Source organism: Peromyscus leucopus, chromosome 17 (assembly GCF_004664715.2).
Source record: "Peromyscus leucopus breed LL Stock chromosome 17, UCI_PerLeu_2.1, whole genome shotgun sequence".
NCBI lineage: Eukaryota > Metazoa > Chordata > Mammalia > Rodentia > Cricetidae > Peromyscus > Peromyscus leucopus.
Genome location: NC_051077.1, coordinates 37,763,874 through 37,782,490, shown reverse-complemented (window position 1 = coordinate 37,782,490; position 18,617 = coordinate 37,763,874). Strand labels below are relative to the sequence as shown.

At 40.9% G+C, this 18,617-nt stretch overlaps 1 protein-coding gene across 2 annotated transcripts in view; it reads left to right on the top strand.

The window, feature by feature from the left end:
• Positions 1-18,617, top strand: part of Neil3 (nei like DNA glycosylase 3) — a 52,218-nt gene that overhangs the window by 9,406 nt on the left and 24,195 nt on the right. Inside the window, exon 2 of one of the 2 annotated variants that reach the window (XM_028879121.2) lies at positions 5,471-5,595. The exons of the other annotated variant lie outside the window; for it this stretch is intronic. Coding sequence (XP_028734954.1) covers positions 5,471-5,595 — 125 coding nt within the window. The remainder of the gene's footprint in view (positions 1-5,470; positions 5,596-18,617) is intronic. 2 annotated transcript variants of the gene reach the window in all.

The following is an 18,617-nucleotide window of genomic DNA, read 5'->3' as shown; positions in this document are numbered from 1 at the left end:
GGAGAAAAAAGCCACTCCTTAAATTGGACCTTAGGCCGTGCAATCTGACTCCTTTTATATTTCAAGGCTCACTTATTTTATCCCACTAGTCCTCGGTGCAGTGGCCACCCTGGCCTGTGACACAAGAATGGCATTGCACTGTTACTCCTTCTTCTAAAGCCATGGCTCACACCCTCGCCTCATTTAAAACTTGATCAAATGCCAGTTCCCCAGTGAGGTTATTTAAAACTGCAAGCGGCTATACCCTCTTCGCAACCTTGATCTTTTCGTCTCTATTTCTTTTTTTTGTTCAGAGCTGAGGACCAAATCCAGGCCTTGCTTGCTAGGCAAGTGCTCTACCATTGAGCTAAATCCCCAACCCCAATCATCTCTATTTCTTTTTGTTTTTTCAAGACAGGATTTCTCTTCAGAACAGTCCTGGTTCTCCTGGAACTCACACTGTAGACCAACCTGACCTTGAACTCACAGAGATCTGACTGCCTCTGCCTCCCAGTGCTAGGATTAAGGGTGTGTATCACCACCACCCAGCTTTTACTTCTTTTTGAAACATCCTAAGAAACTGTTCTGATACTTCTCTCTTGGTCTTTTCCCCACTAGAGTATAAACTCCACAATGATGGAGCGATTTAATTTGTTTGACTTACTAATACCTGTTCAGCTTCTAGAACCCAGCCTGAAATATACAAGGATGTCAATAAACTTTTCTGAAATGAAGTAATCCAATTAAACAGTCACGAATTGGCCATTTCTAATGGAAAGAGTTGTCTTTCTAGATGTCATGCGCCACTTTGCTTGTCAAGAGAGCGTCAGTTGTAGACAAAGCGAAGAGAATAACATGAACTGTCAGCTCTTGGCTTCTACAGTTTTTACGTAAATGATGTAAGTTCTTGTCAAAGCTGTTAATTTTGCAATTTGAGGAGACTTCACATGAGACAATTAGGCCTCATTTACTATCTTATCCCGTATTGTGACAGCAGCTGAACCTTTGCCAAGAGCCATTATAAACCATGGCGAAGTCAGAACCGGGTGAAGGGAAGAAAGAAAAACGTCTGGGCCGGGAGTAAAGGGGTAACAGGAGCCATCTAATTGTGTGAGTTCCCATGTAGGGAAGGGATGTGGGGCAGCGTGGTATAGGACCCTAAGGTGAAAAACAGCAATGTGGCAGCTAACAAGAGCATATGTAATTGACCCGATATTGGGTAGATTTTAAATTTGGTGTTAATTTGTAAAAACATTGGGCCAAATGAGCTCAAAGCACGAGTAGCTATTTCCCACTGAACCAAGAACTTGGGAAACATGCTAGATCCAAGCATGTGTGTGTGTATGTGTGTGTGTGTGTGTGTGTGTGTGTGTGTGTGTGTGTGTGTGTGTTGGATGTGATTCATCCCTGACACTCTGCTGGAAGCCCTAATAGAACATTCCAGAGAGTATGTATGGTTAAAACCAGATACTAATGAAGAATTTATAGGGCTGAATAAGAGATAGTTGACATTGGAATGGCAAAGAAACAAGGTTCCGAGGCATTAGTTTATAAGTGAAAATTTAAAATGACAGATTTTAAATCTGGAATCCTGAAAATGTGACCTAATCTGTACTTAGACAAAAGTTACTCATAAAAGATCTATGTCTGCTCTGTATTTCATCATTTTAAAAGTGTCCTGGCTAGTTTAAAGAACTTTATACATACTAATTGGTTGCTATGGAAACCTACCTTGAACTCTGCTGTTGGAGTCTATGCTTGGCTTGAAGTGTATGTAAGTGGCTTAGAGACTCCTGGAGACAGAAAAGCAAGACTCTTGCTGTTAGTCAATCCAGGACAGTCACATGTTCATTTACCAAAGCAGAGCAGATGTGAACGCATGTTTTCCCCTCACTGAACACTTTAGCCTGTCTTGCTAGTAGCTGATCATCATACAGAGGTCTTTGAGTTCATTTGTGAAAAAGAAGAAGATTCAGAAGCAGAAGTTCTAAGGACATGGTAACTCCTGGACTAGTAACTCAGATGCTAGAATCTTCCAGGTTCTTCCTGTGTTTTCTGCAGAACTGGAAGGCTTTTATTTTAACCATTACTTGTTTGTGTTTATTAGTTATTCTGAGCCTGTAGCTAATTCCCCAATACTGACCACAAAGACAAGATTTAAGCCGGTTATGGTAGCACACACCTTTAATACCAGCACTTGGGAGGCTGAGACAGGAGGATTTCTGTGAGTTTGAGACCAGCCTGGTCTACATGGTGAGTTCCAGGATAGCCACTGCTACATAATGAGACCCTATATTAAAGAACCAAGGGAAATGAAAAAGTAAAAGAAAAGGTATAAAAGAAAGACTTAAAAGCCCTTTAAGGGTCCCTGAACTTTAGGCAGTGGAAAATTCTGGCATGAGCTGTTTCTACTGTAATCTTGAGCCATGGAAGAATGGCTTTTCTCAGCCTTCTTGCATATTTGCTTATCATTTCTTAGAAATAAACACTAGAGTTGATTTTTTTAACAAAGACAAGTTTAGTAAAAATAAAGAATAGAAACATTAGAATAAGTCATTTAGAATAACACATATTCATGAGCCAAATGTTTGAAAATTGTGGGAGAATATTACTTCACCTGAAATTGAAGAGAAGATGAAACTTTTTTTCACCCCTGTTCAGAGTCTTCTGAGCCATTTTTGTCCCTTTGAGAAGAAAGAAAAAAAAATTAGTGGTAAATGACAGATTATCCAAGATTAAGAGGTAATGTGTAAAGTATAGCTTGTAGAGTGTGTGTGTATGTGATTGTGTTTTGGGGAAGAGGGCTGGAGTGATACCTCAACTGTTTAGAGCATTGGTTGCAGAATTAGGAGGGCCAGAGCTCCGACCTCAGCACCTACCTAACATACTGAGCATCCCTTTAAGTACCTGCCACCCAGCCCTGAGTGGTTAAAGACAGGACAGCCATTGGGGTTTGCTGGATTTTCTCCTGGCTGAGAAAACAGGCCTCTGCTTCAGGGATAGACCTCACAGGACAAAAGACAGAGTGAGGAAAGGGATACCACAGGCCTTCTTCTGACCCCAATGAGTGTAGCCGCAACCCTTAAGCACATGAGTCTAAGCTCATCTAGATGAACAGAAATAAAATTTTATGTAATTATGTGTAGATTGGGGCTAGATCGAAGCCCTCACAATGAAGAGCACTTGCTGCTCTTTCAGGGACCCAAGTATGGTTCCCAGTGTCCACACTGGGTGACTCATAAATCTGTGTAATTCTAGCCCCGAGGGATCAACAATCTCTTTTGTCCTTGATGTACACCATCTTTTAAAAATGTGTGGTTATTATCTGTGCCTGTTTTACCATTTGTAATGATACATTTATTTTTATTTTATATGTATGAGTGTCTTGCTTGCATTGTGTATGTGCACCACATGTGTGTGTAGAGATCAGAAAAAATGCATCGGATGCTCTGGAATTGGAGTTAGTTATGAGTTCTTTATAGGTGTTGGGAGCAAAAGTCAGTCCTCTGCAACAGCAGCAAGTCCTCTTAAGAACTCAGCTATCTCTCCATCCTCACTTATTTTATCTTATATAGAATTTTTATTAAATTTTGAGTGTTCATTAAATGATACCTATGAAACATATCTGAATGATAAAACGTGATATAAGGAACACTAGGATACATCCTTCCCAGCTTAAGAAAACAAACATTACCAATATCTAAACCAAATCTCATTCCTTACCTTCCCCCGACAAAAGAACCTGTATTTTGTATGTATGTTTTGCATTAGTTATGTTTGTGATTACATGAATTGGAATCCTAAGTATATTGTTTGGTTTCGGAAGGCTGATGGGAAAGTGAATTTTCTTTTCTTTGCGTTAACATTATGGTTTGTATGGTGCAGATCTTGAATTAGATTCCCTACTCTGAACACCACGCTTTAATTCTCATCTTCCACAGACCATAGGAAGGGGAGGTCTCATTCCTTAGCTCTCCTAAGTGTCCCTGTGCTACAGGATAGCTCAGGGCTTTGCTAGTTCTCTCCAACTTTTAGTATGGATTTTTGACTTAACTATACTTGCCTAAAATTTCACTGGTATGGAATACCCAGGGTCCAGGGATTTCGCTACATCCGGTGTGGGATATCTGAGGGATAAAAATCTACAGCTATGCTGTTATGTCTGTTAACTTTATTCCTCTAAGATAAAATTCCATCTATTCAGCTACAGCTCCATCAGGAATTCAGGACAAAAATAAATCTGGATACACCAAACTCTTTATCCGTCTACTTTATTTCTCTGGGATGAAACTCTGTCTACATAGCTTCAGTTCCATCCTGACACTCAGTTACTCTTTGCTTCTCTTTTACTGTTCCTCAAAGTCCTGCTAATAACTAAGCTCTTGTGCTTCCTCCCTCATCATCATCTTCTGTTTCTTCTCCCTCCATCCTACTTGCTCTCTACTCCTGGCTCAAGAGTTCTGCCTTACCATCTACATTACCTCTGTGTTCTTCTCTTCTCCCTGGTCAAGCCATTCTATCCTACAGTGTTCTCTCTCTCTGGCCATGGGTTCTCTGTCTCCTCAGGAATGTTCCTCCACCCTACCTTCCACCTTGATATGTAAAAACCTTTTTTGTTCTCAGTCAATTGCTCTAGAGATCCACTAGGCCTCAAGGGAAGAGGATGGTCTGAGGTTCATTAGCACAAGAAACAAAGCTATGTGTCTCCCCTGCTAGCTTGTCTTTGCCTGGCTCTAGCACTGGCTCTAGCAGGAAAGTTAGTTACCTAGACCTTCAGCAGATCTGAAGAGCTGAACTGTTTGCCAATTGTTCTGGGAATATTTCGGCACGCAAGAATTTCATAGTAGAAGACAGCTGAAATAATAAGAGCTAGATAACGTCAAATATTCACAATAAATGGCTTGCCTTTTGACAGACCCTTGGCCATTCAAAGCATAGCTTTAATACACAGCTGACTCTATAATATATTCTTGTGGCCCACCACACACCAGTATAGTTAAAATCTTAGTTTTCATCTTAGTTTTATTCATCACTTTTAGCAATCCAATCAGAATACCCCTTCAAGGACCTTGATTATATGTAGTTTTGGAAGTAGAAAGCTTTATTTGTTAGTTTTACAACATTCTCATAGCTTTCCTGTAATTTCATGCACGTGCATGCAGTGCATGGACACACACACACACACACACACACACACACACACACACACACAATCGTCTTGGGAAAAGGTCATCTTAATTATTTATAGTAACTTTTATTTTTCAGTTGAAAATATTGGCCATTTTCTTTTCCAGTCACTGCATAGTAATTGGCAAAATATATGTATATAGATGATTCTATTATTTGACTTCTTAGAGGTCACTTTTCTTTTAGGAATGAACCTGGTCGTAGAGTAATGGGAATGGATTTATGAATTGCATTATAATTGTGCTTAAAGTTTTCGTGTGTGTGTGTGTGTGTGTGTGTTACATATGTATGTATTTTCTACTAGGCTGCTACAATGAATACTAAAGATCCTGGCTGGCAGTTTTTGAGATTGTTTAATGGATACGTTTACAGTGGCGTGGAAACCTTGGGGAAGGAGCTGTTTATGTACTTTGGCCCAATAGCTTTACGGTAAGATAAACCTGTACAATACATCATGATGCTCCATGTTTAAATGTATGTGGAAGCCCTGGCTTGCAGCTTGCCAGGTTTCACATTTAATCATATAGAAAGTGTTCCAGATTTAAGAGAACTCCAATGTGAGAGGCTGGGATTCTACCATGGAAAGAAATAAGCTCAAGAAGAGTATGTTGTGATGTCATCATTACTTAGAGTTCGGTCAATTTGTTTTTCTTTGGAAGAAGACGTCAATAGGCTAGCTGGGCTTCTCCAGTACATCAGAGCAAATGTTAATTGCTTTTGGTAACATAGGTTATTTTGCATTTGTGACATTCTAGTTTGGCTTAAGTGCGTTACTAGATTTTTTTTTTTTTTCTGTCTTCTTTCTCCAAAGCTCTGAATGGAATTTGGGAACTTAAGGAATTCATAAACTCCCCGCAGAAATACTGAAGTTCTTGTGGAAATAGGCAGATAATGTATTAGCAAAGAAAGACAAGCCAGATGTATATGTATATGACCTTGATTGCCCTGATAAGAATTAGGCTAGCATGACCACCTATTTAACTTACAGGGAAATGAGGCAGGTCTGTGAGTTCGTATGTCTGTTAAATCACAATGTGGTTTTAGAGGTTAGCCTCAGGTTTGACTAAGTGTGAATATGGGTTTGCTTTCTGGAACTTTTTTTTTTTCTTTCTGGTGTCCCTTTAAGGGATTGGGCAGCTATCACCTGAAAAGGAAAAGAGCTTTCCCTGGATCCTGGGCTTCTAACTGAAGGTGAATAACACTCAGAGAAGTGACATGGCTCTCTGATTGTTATTTATTGTGTCTCATCTACTGCGCATTTAGAGGACTTCAGCTTTCTGTAATTGCTTCCCCTGTGAGGTGTTCTCTCAGTTGTCAGCAGCTTCTGTCCTTGGGCAACATTGTCACATCCTGGCTTTCCTTAGTCTGGAATTGATAACATCAGCATATGTCTGCTGGTTCATGCAGTAATGATATATGGCCAGTTACATTCAGTAGATTGATGAGATTGAAAGCACTTAGCTCTGGACAGAGTCATACACAAAGGGACCCATGGATGATAGTCAAAAACATTGATATGGTATTGATTCTTGGTGTTAGGTGTACATTTATTTTGGTGGGATGTAAGGGAGGCTTTTATCAAATGTTCTCTACCACACTGATAAGGAAGGAATCATTTCTCAGCAAAGAGCTGTCAGTAAGTGTTCCATGAAGTTCTAAACAAGGGCAGTCCCATCTTCAAGCTACGTGAACCAGTATCATCCCTGGAGAGTAACTCTCTATCTATATGGGTGGGGAAAAAAAAATTCACCGGCTTGCTTACTTTGAATTTCCTGCGGCCCTAATGATTATTCTATGTAGCAATTCAAGGTCACTGGCACATGTTGGAATCTGAACTTAGCAATCAAAAATCAACTACATCCCCTATTACAATATGACTTTAATTTTTAAAAAATGCACTCCTGACCTATGCTTCTGAGGGAATAAATGACTCCATCAGAGAGAGGTGGCATTTGTGTGGAACTGCAGGTCTGTGCACTCTAGATAGAAATGTAGTCTTTGGTTTTTGCTTGCTTTCTGGCCACAGTCCTTGTCTGTATCTCAGAGATTGTATAGTGAGCAACATACTTAGAAGATTGCTTTCAGTTCTCTAAATACCAAGGTTAGCATAATCAAAATTCCCTTTGCATTTTAGTCATTACGCATGTTCATTCACAGGGAAATTATCAATCTTCAGGGATTCATTTGTTTATGAAAGGAGAATGTACTGTAAGAGAATCATTCTATGGTCCACTCGAAGACAGCTAGCTGTGTAAAAAGCTCCACTTAAGAAAAATTCAAATTAGAGAGTTTAATATTTCTGTTAGTAAAGGCTTCATCCAAGGGATCTTAATAGTACCATGGAATACTAAACAGTGTTTCATATGCACTTTTATAGGCATGGTTGCAGTCTTGTGAGATGAATGTCTATATTAACACGCTTCAACTAAAACAAGGCGAAATCATTTTTGCATTTGTTGTTGTCTGGTGTGTGCACATATCCCGGCACCCATGTGGAGCTGAGAGGACAACCTTGTGCGGTCTGTTCTCTCCCCATTTTGTGTTGGTGCTGGCAAACTCAGGTCACCGTGCTTGCATGGCAAGTGCCTTTGCCTGCTGAGTCATCTTGCCAGGCCTAATTGCAACAAATAATGACCACAAACCAAGAAATATAAACACATATGATAACCCCACCACCAAATCTCATTTTTATTTACTTTAGACGCATAGATGGCTAGCACAGCATGGACATGCATCAATGTGTCTATCCAATCAGTCAGATCTACATAATGGTCTAACTTTCACCATCAAAACGGATATAACTATTCCATTTATGAGCACTTGGTGCTTTCTGATTTCTGATTTATCTGACAACTGACTGTGATTTGCAAACCTATTCAGAAACTAGAAACTGTATTTGTAATATTTTATAGATTTTGCCAATTGACTTTCATAATTAGTTTTGTAGTTTAGTATGAACCTTCCATCTCATAGACATTAGATAACATTACCATTCCTCCTAGTTTGCTAATCTGTCTTCATGGGATATATAAACTACTTATAAAGGAGTTTTGCAGCTTAGTATAGTTTTCATATTCCATCACAAAACATGTTGGATGAAATTTAACTAATGATAAGAATTCTATGAAACTGTATATGTCAGAGTCATAGATACTTGGGTGTTCACACACATATGGGTGTCTTTCCTGTATGTATGTATGTATGCTCACTATGTGTATGCATGCCCTATGGGACCAGGAGAGGACATTCAAGTTTCCTGGGATGGCAGTTACAAATGAGTCACCATATGCTGGGAACTGAACCCAGGTCCTCTTAAAAGCTGAGCCATCTCTCTAGCCCTGGATTGTACTTTTTTGTAAGTGTGTGTGTGTGTGTGTGTGTGTGTGTGTGTGTGTGTGTGTTTGTGTTTTTTCTTCCTGTTTCTATCCAGTTGTCCTGACTGACACTTTTGTTATGGAAATTACCTTTTCTCTAGTAAATTTCTCTGCAAAGTTATTGAGAAGCAGTTGACCTCATCTGTATATTCCTGAGATCACCATGTTCTTTAATGGATCCGGGTATCCATTTTCATCAATAATACAGTATTTTAAAGTAAGTTTAAATATGGTAGATGAGTCATCTTGCTTTATTCATTTTTTAATGGTTTTATTTGTTCATTGAGAATTTCAATATATATTTATTGTATTCTTTCCTTCCCCTAACTCCTTCCAGAGCCTCATATCCTCTTCACACAGCAAACTTCATGTTCTTTCTCTCTTTAAACAAACAAACAAAAAAAAAAATGGAGTTTGATTTGTGTAGCTCAACTTATGCCTGAAGTCTGGTTGGTATGTCCAGTGATATGCCATTGAAGAACTCTCCAGAAGCTATCAACCATGAGTAGCTTCTTGGCTAGGGGTAGGACTTTCTCTTCCCCATATTTGAATTTTGTCTGCTTTGAACTGTAGATGTAATGGTCTTATTCAATACGAAACCCAGAGCCAAATGCAGAGTTAAAAGCCCAAGAGAGCCGGGCGTTGGTGGCGCACGCCTTTAATCCCAGCACTCGGGAGGCAGAGCAGCGGATTCTGTGAGTTCGAGGCAGCTGGGCTACAAGTGAGCTCCAGGAAAGGCGCAAAGCTACACAGAGAAACCCTGTCTCGAAAAAAAAAAAAAAAAAAAAAAAAAAAAAGCCAAGAGGTCAGAGCAGTAGCTAAGAGCTGGGACTAAAACCGCCTTCTTATCTCTTCGCTGGCACTGCCGTCCTTCCCCTGAGAAAGAGACCTAGTTCCTGTGTGTCTGTCTTTTTATTGACTTTCTGTTTTGCCTTCTCACTGGTTGTAAACCCAACCACATGACCTCCTCGTCACTGCCTGTCTATATAGACCTCCAGGTCTCTATGGTTGGTGTTGAGATTAAAGGTGTCTGTCTCCAAGCCTGCTATATCCTTGAACACACAGACTCTGCCTGCCATGTAATCAGATTAAAGGCATGCTCCACCATGCTATGGCTTGCTATTAGCTCTGCCCCCCAGGCAACTTTATTTATTACCATACAAATAAAATCACATTTCAGCACCAATAAAATATCACCCTATTGAATTTGTGCTTGTCTTCTGCAGGCTCTCCCAGTCTCTGTCAGTTCATATGTGCACCTATTCTGTGTGTGTAGGAAAACTCTGTTTCCTTGAAGTCATCCACCACTTCTGGCTCTTAGATCTTTCTGTCCCCCTCCCCCAACCTCCACATAGGTCCTTGAGCCTTGGGAAGGATGTGGTGAAGGCATCCCTTATAGGGCTAAGTACTCTAATGTCTCTTACTCTTCAATTGTTGTCCAGTTGGTCTCTGTTGGTCTCTGTATTAAGAGCCATGTACAAACAGAAGCTTCCCTGATTAGGTTTGAGTGACACACTCATCTATGTGTATAACAATAGGTCAGCAAGAGACATTTTGTTGCTTTGTTCATTGAGCAAAATGGTAGTAGTAGGTTTCCTCTAGGGTCCATGACCTATTTATTTAGTCTCAGGTTCTTGGCTTCATTAGCACTGTCTGGTATGGGTTGTGTCTCATAGAGTGGGACTTAAATACATTTTTTTTAAAAAAGTGTTTGTTTTCTCCCATGACATCCCTGCCACAATTGCACCAGAGGACATATTCATTGGGCTGACCATTTTTGCAGCTCATAGAGTTCATAGCTAGGTGAGATTCATGATTACTTTTCTTCTCCAGTGATGTGTATAGCAGCTTCCAGTACTATGAACTCTAGCCAATAAGGATGAAGCTTCCAGTTGAGTACCCACTGGATCTCTCCATGTTCTATGCCCTAAGTATGTGGTATCTTCAGCAACAGGGTCTTACTGTCAAGTTTGGTGATAAACAATAATGTTTGGGGAAGTGATATATGGGACCAGTTTTCCCAGTGACTTAAAAACATCTAATCCATTTCTGGTATTGGTGATTTTATTTGGTTGCATATGATGTGTAGTTTGGGTATTGTCTCCCTCATAATATAGTAGCTCTGTATTAAATTTATATATGTATATATTTTAGAAAACTTCTATAGTAGTAGATATCCATTTTCTTTCAAGTTTATTTTTGCTATTTTAATTTTTATGGTTTTCCTAATTTTAGGCTCAGCTTTTTGATTGCTACAAAATTCTGTCTAAGGATATTTGAAGGTTTGATAGAGTTTGCATTGAATCTGTATACCAATAAGGTGACTGTTGTTAGATCAGCAATACTGTATCCTGCCCTGTTAACACCGAGCACATGTTTATTAGGCCTGTTTTGTTTCTTTTATTTGTGTTCTTGAGTTTTCAGTTCCAGGCTTATTTTATATTTCTAGATAAGTTGATGCTTTAGTTACATTCTCTTGCTCTAACAAAGATTATGACCAAAGCACCTTAGGTAAGAAAAGGCTTATTTTAGTTTACATTTCCGGGTCATGGTTCATCACTGAGGGAAATTGGGGCAATAATTCAAGCAGGAACTGAAATAAAAACCATGGAGAAATACTGCTTACTGGCTAGCCCTTAACCAGCTTTTTATATAGCCTAGGACCATTTACCTAGGGGTGGTACCATGTGCAGTTAGTAGGTCCTCTTATATCAATTAGTGGTCAAGATGATGCCCCAGAGACATGCCCACAGACCAATCTGACCCAGGCAATTCCTAGACTGGGAGTTTTCCTCATAATGACTCTAGGCTTTGTCAAGCTGACCATCAAGGTTAACTAGAAAAACTGACTATTGGTATTACTGTAAAGTGTACTTTTTTAAAGAGCTGGATTTTGAGTTGTTCGTCTCTAGGAAAATTTTTGAGTGTGCCTTGACCTTGCATCCTGCAGTTTTGCTGACTTCAATTATTCTAGTTTTCTTATTTGCATATTTTGGTGTTATATAGGTTCTTTGTTTTGTTTTGAGGCGATCTGTATAAATAGTTCTGCCATCTGTGAACTGAGGCCGTTGACTCTTTCTTTCCCAAACATATTTTATTTCTCTTTTTTCCTAGCTTGCACTAACTAGGAACCCTCCCGTGATGTGGACTGTGAGATAGTGTGCCCTCCTTCTGTTTGCTATTTTTTTCCCTGCATCTTTTAGCACCTTTCTTGTTTGTACGCTGTAACATCTCCAGCATAGATAGCTGCACTAGTTGCTGGCAGACAGGATGAAATAACGCAGGGTGACATGTGAGATCAAAAGTTTATTGAAACTGACAGACAAGGAAGCTAATAGCTGAGGAGTTGAAGTGTCTGCTCTACAGCACTGCTGAGGTCCAGGGGTGGCCGGTTGGACCAGAAGCACTTTTGTCCCTCATGGGGTCTCACTGGAATCCCTGGTCTTCTCTTCAGCATCCTCCTGCAGTGCTGCTGAGTATGGGTACAGTCCTGTGACTGTTGGATGGACTGAAAGTACTTGTCCTTTCTATAATGTTCGCTTACGTTCCTCAATTAATGCAAGGAGAAGGGTTTTTAAGGTTAGAAAATACAGTGACGTTAGCTCAACTTCCTTTGCCCTCGAACACCCAGTATGTAAAGGAATAGCCGACTCAGCACGTATTCAGGAAACAGCCTGTTCTAAATAATACTATTTGGTCTAGACAATACCAGTTTGTTTTGGTTCTTTGGCTTTCCAGAGAGCCCTAGCTATGTGTTCAGGTCTTTTCATTGCCCCTTGAGGTGGGAAGAGAAAATCGTGCTTTACAGGCACACTCAGTGCTGATGCTCTTTCTCTGGCAGTTCATCTACATGGTGAATTATAGGGATTGAATTTTGAGTGATCCTTGAATTCCTACCATACCCTCTGCTTCGTTATGATGGGTTATCCATTCTGCACCTTGCTAGATCGTCTTTTACTGAGAATGTTTTTGTTTTCATGTGAGATGTTGTCCTACAGTTTTATGTTCTTAGGCACTTTTCTGTTTAATTCTAGCATTAGGATAAGACTGTCCTCCAACGAATTGTTAATTTCTCTGTCCTTTCTGATTTTTATGTAGATTTTTACTGATACACTGTTAACTTGCTTATTGCGATTGGAGGCCTTGGAAGAAAGGAGAAAGCAAGACAGATGACATAAAAAAATATGTAACAACCAATTTGATAGTTAATATTATCAACTTGACAGGATCTAGAATCATCTAGAAGATAAGCCTCTGGGCATAGCTGTGAAGGATTATCTAGATTAGATTAGCCCCTGGCCATGCCTGGAAAGGAGTATCTTGATGAAGTTATTTGAACTATGAAAACTCAGCCCAAAGATAAGCAGCTTTGATACTGGGCTGCATAAAAGGGGGAATATAGCTGAGTGGAGCACAAATGGCTTTCTTCCTTATTGCAGAGATAGTGTGACCTGATTTTTTAAGTCTCGACTGCCTATATAGTGATATGTATACATATAGGCATGGATACTGCCATAATGGGGTGTATACTGCCATGATAGGTGTATATTGCCTTGATGAGGTGTATACTGCCATGATAGGGTGTATACTGCCTTGATGAGGTGTATACTGCCTTGATAGGGGTGTATACTGCCTTGATAGGGTGTATACTGCCTTGATAGGGTGTATACTGCCATGATATGGTGTATATTGCCTTGATAAGGTGTATACTGCCTTGATAGGGTGTATACTGCCTTGATAGGGTGTATACTGCCATGATAGGGTGTATATTGTTGATGTTTTATATTTTATTGTTTATGTTTTTTTGTGTGTATACTGTTTGATAGGGTGTATACTACTTGATAGGGTGTATACTGCCTTGATAGGGGTGTATACTGCCATGATAGGAATGTATATGTATACACCCTTGAAGTTTGAGTCAAAGCCAACCCTTCTTTCCTTCTTAGATTGCTTTGTGAAGATGTCTTATCACAGCAACACAAAAATTAGCAAAGACAGAGACGTGTGAAAGACACAGAGTGAGTGAGGATTTAAGATAAGTCAGATGGTCTAAAACAAATGCTTGTAACTAACCCAATGGACAAAGAGAAGTTTTAATAGAGTTGAGTAGGTATTGTCCTTGACAAACCCTATGTAGTAGAAAGCTCACAGAAGTCAAATAAAAACAAATATCCCTCACCCAGACCTAGTCGTTGTGTTAAAAGCCAAGAATGAAGAGAAATCCTGGGAACAACTAGATGAAAAGAGACACATGAAGAAACAAAGTTGAAAACTACATTGGGGTTTTCATCAGAAACTCTGCAAGACAGAAGACAGCAGGGAAGCCCCGGAATTGCCAGAACAATAAACCTCTCGACTAAGAACTCTAAAGTCACCAAAAGTATGTATTGAAAAATGAAGGGACAATAAAGACTTGAAAGGAACAAATGAACAAAGCTCTGAGAATCCAACACAGCAGACATGCAATGTGGAGAGGTCTGTCTGTCTCACGTAGGCAATAAATAGCTGGTGAAAAATTGAATCTGCAGGAAGAAGAGTAAACACAGGAAACATAGCAGTAAATAGATTTTTTTTTTTTTTGTCTTAAAGTGTGTCTAAATCAATGCCTTACCCCTTTGTTTTATTTCTATTACTGGATGTTTAAATTCATTTATGGATGCAGTTTGTTAATCTGCTCACTGAGGAGACTCCTTATCTCTGATTTGTTTTTTTAGTTATATTAAAATTTCTCATTTGTTCATGTGTCTTAATATATCAATCATTAGTAGATCAATGAGTGATTATATAAGGTAAAATTACTATAATTAGTGTTTTAATTATTACATTATAATTAAAATTACTTTTTTAAACAACTATTTCACAGTTCACATTCTATCATTTAATTTTTGTGTATCTCATAAGCATGTGTAAGTATATATACTCATTATATTATGTTGTATATGTGAATACACACATATTAAAATCTTTGATTGGCTTCACATAGCTGGAGAAACTGAGACCAATGGGAAAAAGAGCATCCTCAGTTTTTGAGGGACAGACTGGGTTGGCTGTGATGGGCTTGTTCCCTGGAGAGGATGAAGGCTGCCAGCTGCTGGCCCAGCCCATCTGTCTTTCCACACCCACTGGGAATTGTAGCTGGAAATTTTCCTGTGTCCCGCCCAGTCTGCAGTCACTCAGACCCAAATAAACAGCTGTCTCTGCCATTTCCAGAGTTTTTTGGAAATTGCTTACAATGCTCTCCCTGTTTACTTAGATAATATTATATCCTTCTGAGGTTTTGATAGTTATAATTATAAATTTCCTTGGTTATGATAAAAGATAAATTAGATATGAAACTTTAGACTCACAAATATAGGATTGATAAAATATTTTAATTTAGCCAAATACAAATAGACTAGATATTATAACTGTAATTCTTGCTTGATAACTGTTTTGTCATATGTAATTTTAATATGTTAAAGTTAAAACCTTCCTTTTTGGTTAGACAGAAAAGGGGAAGTGCTGTGGAATGTCGCTCTGTATGCTGTGAATGTGTGTTGCTCTGATTGGTTGATAAATAAAATGGTGATTGGGCCCAGTAGCCAGATAGGAAGTATAGTTGGGATAAGCAGACAAGGAGAATTCTGGGAAGAGGAAGGCTGAGTCAGGAGACTCCAGCCCACTGTCCAGGGAGCAGCATGTAATGGCACAGAGGTAAAGCCATGGAACATGTGGTGACATGTAGATTAACAGAAATAGGCTGAGTTTAAGTGTAAGAGCTAGTCAGTAGTAAGCCTGAGCTAATGGCTGAGCACTTTTAATTAATATAAGCCTCTGTGTGTTTACTTGGGTTTGAGCGGCTATGGACCAGGCAGGACACAGGAAAACTTCCAGCTACAGGGACACCCCAGGGCATCCTAAGAAAAAGTGTAACCCTCTTCTCTTCCTACCTTGTAGTATTGTGTGTGTGTGTGTGTGTGTGTGTGTGTGAGTGTGTGTGTGTGTGTGTGTGTGTGTGTGGTGGGGGCATGCTACTCTGGGCTAAGCAGTAGCTGCAGACAGTGAAATGGACTGTAACTCTGAAAGGGCCCTTTGTGATGTCAGTGTAGGCCCTGGCCCTGGAGATCTCTGTCCATCAGTCTCTACCCCACAGAGTACTTTGGTGGCCAAGACCTGCAACAGCTATGCCCTGGCCCTGGAGACGTCAGGCTGCCAGGCTTCATCACACAGAGCTCCAGATCACAGCATCAGTCTACCCAGTCTCCCCCTACCACAATGATAAACTATGACCACGTGCAAGGTGTGAGGGCAAATGCCTCCCTCAAGGAAACTAATGATGTGTATCGCAAGTTACCTTTGCTCTGGCACCCCAGCAAGAACCCGCCAAACAAAGAGGAGGCCAAAAAATTCAGGCTAGCGTCTGAGGCCTTTGAGGTCACATCAGACACTAAGAAGCGATCCATGTATGACCATGAGGTCTACGTCAGTCTTTCGCATTTGGTCTGGAAACAACAAAAATAACCAATGGCCACAAGATTATGAAAGAACGTGTTGTGGAGAATGGCCAGGAGAGTGTGTGAAGGAAGGGGCCAGAAAGCTTCTGTTAGTGACAATGCTTGGAAAGGAGCTCTCGAAGTGAACAAATGACATCCAACCCGCAGGGTCCTGGGCCAGCTACCATCATGAGGGGCCATAGTTAATGATTAAGGATAATCAATGAAAGGATGATCAATGGTGCTGGTGATGGTGCTGGTTGTGCCATGCGGCACTGGTTACCGAATGGAAAGGTCACGGTCGCAGCAGAACTCAGTGTTAGTTTTCAGAGCTTTATTAGGAGGGGAAGGGGGAAGGGGAAAGAGAAAGGGGAGGCAGGCCTGGAGAGAGAGAAAGATGGTGTGTGTGTGTGGGGAGGGGGGAGCAGAGCAGAGAGAGAGCTGGGAGAGAGAGGATGGGGTCTGCATCGGACTTTTTAAGGCATGTATGTAGTCGCCAGTGCACACTGATGACGCAAGATGCAAGACCCCAAACTGCGCATGTGCAGGAGTGAGGGCAGGATCCTAACAATAAATGTGGCAATTGAGTTCATGTAGACCCCTCTCCCATCCTTAGGGCTTGGGGTGTGTGACTGAAGGCCCAGTGTGTGGGCTTTCGCAACTCAATCCACTCAGTCCCCTCTACCACAATGGGCAACTACTACCCATGGTTGGGTGTGCAGTCACATGTCTCCCAGGGAATGAATGAAATGTTTTATAAGCTGGCTTTGTGTTGGCACCTCAGCAAGAGCCCGCCAAGCAAAGAGGCCAAAACGTCAGGCTGGTGTCTGAGGCAGATGTGAAAAAGCGATTGGTTTATGATGGTGACGTCTATGAGAGAGCTGGGCTGGCGGCAACTGTGGCCCATCACCTGGTTTACATTGGGCCTTTTGGGGCTTCGGTAAGTTCCAGGCATTCATGAAGGCCTTCTTGTCTGCCAGTAACCAGGGCCCTGGTGGGGCAGCCACACCGCTTGCTTGTCCACTTCCTCTGTGTGTTGAACCAATCTTCATTCAAATCAGACCTTTTGGGTTTCATCTGGTCCCTCAGTTTACTGTTCATCTCTAGGACCGGGAGACACAGCATGGCACAACAAGGAAGAGGAGAGTCATGTCTGTCTGTCCCACAGGCAAGCTCCAACCCCTAGTGACACAGTGGGGTGTCAGGGAGGCCCTGAGTGCCTCCCAGGAAGGAATCTTTAAGTCTTATCTCACTCTGGGGGGTTTTACATGTTAAAGGAAGGCTCTTTTGGCAGAGCTGAAGGAGAGGATAGACAGGGTTGTGGCTGATGATTCTGTTATTTAAATGATAAAAATGGTAAGTCCTTGGAGTTGCTTACAGGAGCAGAAATGATTCAAAGATGGCTTTATCAAGTCAAGCCCACCCCAGCATGGATGACAGCTCACCTAGCTGGTGACTTGGAGCACACTGCCACTGTCCAGCCTCCAGGCAGCTCATCAGGTTGGAGAGTGTCCTTTCTAGGTGCCTCTTCAGGGCAGCTCAACTGGTTTGTGTCTTCCAGGGTGCTGCTCTGCTCGTGGGAGTCTTTGCAGCTTGGCTTTGCCCCTGTGAGAGGGACTATCAGTTTGTTTGTTTGTTTGTTTGTTTGTTTGTTTGTTTGTTTACTCTGGCAAGGAAGAGACTAGTGAATCTGGTCAGTTTCAAAGCCCTCCTAAATATATTTTGAGTTGTTTACCTCACTGCTTAAGGAGCTTCCTTGCAGGATGGAATATTTCAATCTCGGAGGAAACTTATACAATGACGGGTTGGATCCAGGACTCTCCACATGGTAGCTAAGCACGCCGCCAGTGAGTTACATCCCAAGCCCAACACAAATATTTTCACTTTTTGAATTACATTTTAGCTCATACATAAAGACAAAGAAATTGTACATATAATTAACAGTGTATGTACAAGTGGTTTGTTGATTTATGTGAGAAAGGGTAAGGTATTAAAGTCTCAGGCTGGCTTCAAACTTACATTGCAGTAGAGGATTGTCTCGAACTTCTGACTCTCCTGACAGATTCATTTCACATGTCTTAGAAACAAAACATTGTCATCACTAGGCCTTCTGGTTTATGCCTGTGATCCCAGGCACTCAGGAGGCCAAGGCAGAGGGAATCAGAAGTTCCAAGCTAGCATGAACAATTTAGTGAGATCTTGTCAAAAAAAAAAAAAAAAAAGGCTGAGCTTTGGGCTTAAATTCCAGAACTGAACAGCACAGCCGTGACAGCCTGCTGTATACAGAACAATGGGCTTTGTTTCATGCCTTCCAGCACTTCCACGCATACCAGCAAGACCATGCAACATTTAGATTCTCATCACTTACATGGATGGATGGTCGGTCATGCAGGGAAGTCTGTTTCTAAATGGCCCATCAGAGTTCCCACTCAGGCAGCAGTGCTAAGATGTGTGTGTGTGTGTGTGTGTGTGTGTGTGTGTGTGTGTGTGTGTGTGTGTGTATGTGTGTGTGTGTGTGTGAGGTCTTGCTTACAGACATCACTGAGCTTCCATACCTGTAAGACTGCTTTCTGGCTGCACTTGCCTGACTGTGGAGTGACTTCTA